Source organism: Myotis brandtii, unplaced genomic scaffold (genome assembly GCF_000412655.1).
Source record: "Myotis brandtii unplaced genomic scaffold, ASM41265v1 scaffold675, whole genome shotgun sequence".
In the NCBI taxonomy this organism is placed as follows: Eukaryota; Metazoa; Chordata; class Mammalia; order Chiroptera; family Vespertilionidae; genus Myotis; species Myotis brandtii.
Genome location: NW_005370635.1, coordinates 1,222,267 through 1,226,706, shown reverse-complemented (window position 1 = coordinate 1,226,706; position 4,440 = coordinate 1,222,267). Strand labels below are relative to the sequence as shown.

Sequence of the window (4,440 nt, the reverse complement as noted above, 5' to 3'; positions counted from 1 at the left end):
GGGGTGAGGCCACAACATTAGTAACAAAGAAACAGAATTTCCAGAGGATGAGGCCCAGAAATCAGGATTTTAAAAAGATTCCCAGGTGAGTCTAATGTGCAGCCAAGGTTGAGAACCACTGCTCTAATGTGAGAGAGAAACCAAAACCCAACAGATGGAAGTATCTTGGAACAAACACTGACGACAGGGGAAGGAAACATAAAAGCTATCATCACTGCCTGCAGAAAGATAAGATAGTGCAGTTATGAAACAAGTACAGGCTGTAATAAAATGAAACACCCAGAGAATGAGAAAGGACTATTGGGAATTAAAAACATCATAGCTCACATGAAGTTGAGGAAATCCAGAAAGTAGGAGAAAACAAGCACAGGAAAGAAACATAAAAGTAATCTCTTTACCAGGAGAAAAAATATGTATTTCTGAAGAAAAAGATCAGAGAGAACACGAGCGAGTAAATCAAAGGAATAATTCAAGAAAAAACAACAACAACCCTACACTTGTTTACAGAGGGCTGTAAACAAGTTAAGACTCCAATACTCTCTGAAGAATTACTAATCACTATGCTGTACACCTGAAACTAATATAAATAAATTCAATCAAGATAAATAAATCCAATCTAATAAAGATAGTCTATGAAAAATTGCTATTGAAAAATATACCCAGTTAGAAAATTATAAGAATTGTTTCCTGAAATACTAAAAACTGGTTTCACTGGAATTTTTTAAAGTTAGGAAATTAGTATACGTACTTGTCCCCAAAAGATCAAAGTTTTCATACAAATGAAAATAAAACCAAAACCACCCATAAGTTTCATTTTAAAGCACAGCTAGAGCAATGTGATAGCTTGTTGACTAAGTTTCGTTTGCATTTAAGTTCTAATCCAACTTATAACTAAGAAAAGCCCTAACTTCTCATGCTCCCATTATGTTCCTTACCTCTTGGATCCTGTAACCTTCCTCACAGGATTGTGGGGGTCAATAATAACAGATGTGAAATCACTTCGAAAACATAAAAGCAATTTCAGAAGATATATCGCACTTAAAGGACCCATCCAAATGTGATTTGCATGTGTTTTCGAGTGAGTATGTAGTCTATTTTCCAGGAATCACAGAGAGCTTATATCCCTTCATGTGAAAACTATCTTTCACTTTTTATACAACCTCCCATCCAATCCAAATATTTAAGTAGTCTCAGCAGAAAAACTAACCTGAGAATGATTTAACGGGACTTTCAACTCTGAAAAAGCCAGCATCAAACACAATTTTATCAACTTCCTTTGGCACTACAGAGGCTGCTGCCTCAGCATGTTCTTCCTGCTTAATTCTCTCTCTCATTGCATTTTTTATGGCAGCGAGGCGATTTCTAGCTGCAATTCTTCCACCATCGTCCTGTTTTGGTTTACTTGCTATACCAGAGACGACTTTTTTCTGCAAAAAGAAATGATGGAATTTATTAAAGCTACTCATTACTACCTTACACGAAAAATAAAGCATACATAAAATATTTCGCACATTCATCATATACTTATCAAGTTCCTCGTGTGTGCTAAAAATGCTGGGGGTCAAAAGGTAAAGGACAAAGTTCTTGCTCTCAAGGAGTTCATAACTTCACGGTGGAAGAGCTAAATAAGGACACTGAGAAGGACAAATGTCGTGTTAGAGACAAATTCAGAGGGCTGGAGGAGAACATAAGGATAACACTTAAATCAATCTCAGAGGCATCAAGAAAGGCTTACAGGAAGTATCACTTAGGCAGAAATCAGTTAGCCAGGCTAAAAAATGATGTGAGGGAAGGGCTAGATAGAGAAAATAGTATGTTTGCAAAACCAGAAGCAAAAGAAAGCATAGAGGAGTTGGCAAGAGATCCACAACATATAAAATATAAAATCCCTTACATGTTATGGAGCCACATTTATACAGAGAACAAAGGAACAAAGATTATTGATGATTTTTAATCATGAGATTAAGATTATTGCATTTGTATTTTAAAACGGTCACTCTGGCTATAGGCTATAGACTAGAAGGTTACAAGCAAGGGAGAAAGGAGACTGCTACAATGATACTGGGAAAGATGATGGTAGTTAAATTGAGGAAGAAATGGAAAAATGTGAAGAGATATTTAAGAGGCCCAACTGAGAGGACTTAGTGTATTTGATGGGTGTGGAGTGGAGATAGTGAAATGGAGAAAGGAAAGAACCAAAGAACATATCAGGTTTTTATCTTGGTGGGACCGTAATAGCATTCTGTGAGACACGGAAACATCAGTGTGTGTGGAGGTGATTTCAGTTTGAGATACAGTGATTTAAGGTATAGTGAGTCAGGATACATAAAGCTTAGCACTAAGTATGGTCTGATTTTGGGAATCATGACAGGGTGGGTAGGATTTCATAGGAAGAATATGGAAGAAGAGAAGAGAGTTGAGGTAGGAATTCTGAATATGACAAACTTTGAAGGGATAAATGAAAAAGAAAAAACTTGCAAACATAACTAAAGAGGTAGGAAGAAAATCAGTAGAATATAATTTTAAGAAAGCAAGTACACTGTTGTTTAATACTGCAGAAGGAACATTTTATAATTAAGTGTCTGGTAACATCAGCAACTACTGGATCAATAACCTTGGTGATATCTGTTCTAGAGGCATAAAGAGGGGTCAAGCTGAATTGCAGTGAGTTGGAGAAATAAATGGGAACCCAAATAGTATGGACAACTTTTTCAGGAAGCTTGTCTGTCATTGCAAGAAAAATGGGAAAAGGGGTACAGATAACTAAAGGGAGCTGTGGACAACACAACTTTAGGTTTTTTTTCTTTTTTAAATGGAAACAAATATAAGATCCTAAACATGTCTAAAATCTGATGGGGAAAAAGGGAAAGAGACAAAACAAAGCTAACTGATGGAATAAGAAGTCAATGAATAAAAAGTAGGAGGGAATGGTATCAAAGTACAGATAAAAGATTCATTTTATTTTATTTGATAATCTTAACAGTGGCCTAAAAAATAAAGTAGAAGGAGAGAGACATCTGGTGATAAGGGGAAGAATTGCAAGGCTCTGAAATAATGCTATACTCATACAGCTATTATCGACATCACTGATATTAATGTTTCCATGACTCAAAAAGAAATACCCACAGTAGCTTCAAAGTATTCAAGCATCCTTCACTCTTCAGCAGATATGAAATTCATTCAATCTATTTCATCACTGTCCTCAGGGTATTTGTCATGAGATTTAATTACTACAATAATTTTATAATAAGGTTCTCTCAATACTTTAACATCTTTAACAGATTCAAAACAGAGTTTTTATTTAGATTACATTGCATAATAAAAAACCAACCTAGAAACCTGATTTTATAAACAAAGGCATTTTTCTAAAATCTAAAAGAAAAACTGGCAATGCTCCAGGTGGTTTGAGAAGTTTCCATTTGAACCAAAAACTGAGTTAAAATATTACTAAAAAAAAAATTATTACAAATAGATTAAGAACAGAATCTATCATGTTAACATAGAGAATTTTATAGAGAAAAGTAACAGGAAATTTTATAAGAAAGTAAATGGAAGAAGGTAAATGTTCTAAAGAGCCACTGTTCCTCTTTTCTATTTAAAAAATTATTTCCATTTTGAAATATATCACACAAAGGGTATATATAACAGAGAGGCGGCATAGCCTACTGGTTAAGAACAAGGATTCTGGACTGAGAAAATGTGGCCAGAAACCCAGCTACAACCTGGACAAGTGATTTAATCTTTCCTCAGATCCCTCAACTGTGAAATGGGGCTAATAGTACCCATCTCATAGGATTGTTGAGAAACTTAAATGAGTTAATACATGTAAGGTACTTGGAACAATATTTGGTACAATACAAATTATCTACTACTACTACTAGTACAGAAAATATATAAGCATAGTTTAAAGAGTAAAACAAATGTGCACATATTCACTACCTAGCAATTTAGAAGCTCTCAGGGGGCCCTAATTCAATCACAGCCCCTCCGTCTCTCCCTCCAGAGATAACCGTTTTGAATTTTATGTTGATCATTTCCTTATTCTTTCTTCGAAGACAATCAGTATATTGTAAGTAACATATGGAACTCATTTTGTAAAATGATGAAAAATCTGAAGCTAAATGTTTTTAAAGCTTGAAAATAAAAATTCACTAAAGTAGAAGAGTCTATATTGGAAAATCACAAACTTACCCGAAAGACCTTTTTGCTTATATTATTATTATTATTATTTTGCCACCCAGAGTCCTCAAGTTTGGTCAGATTATTGAACTTCTGGTTTACATCTTCTATCTGTTAATAAATAAAGCAAAACCTTATCAGTTTAATGCTAACCATCTACACTAATAAAAGACAAACATGCAAATTGACCGTAGCTTCGCTACACCATAAGCCACGCCCACCAGCCCATCAGAGCGACTATATGCAAATTAACTAAACCAA

The 4,440-nt window shown here is 34.8% G+C and overlaps 1 protein-coding gene across 3 annotated transcripts in view; it reads right to left on the bottom strand.

Moving 5' to 3' along the window:
* DLGAP5 (discs, large (Drosophila) homolog-associated protein 5) overlaps window positions 1–4,440 on the bottom strand; it is a 38,385-nt gene that overhangs the window by 13,238 nt on the left and 20,707 nt on the right. For all 3 annotated transcript variants that reach the window (XM_014529249.1, XM_014529248.1, XM_014529250.1), the window contains exons 13-14: window positions 4,192–4,290; window positions 1,208–1,427 (exon numbers count right to left, since the gene is read on the bottom strand). In XM_014529249.1, the coding sequence (XP_014384735.1) occupies window positions 1,208–1,427; window positions 4,192–4,290 (319 nt within the window). The remainder of the gene's footprint in view (window positions 1–1,207; window positions 1,428–4,191; window positions 4,291–4,440) is intronic.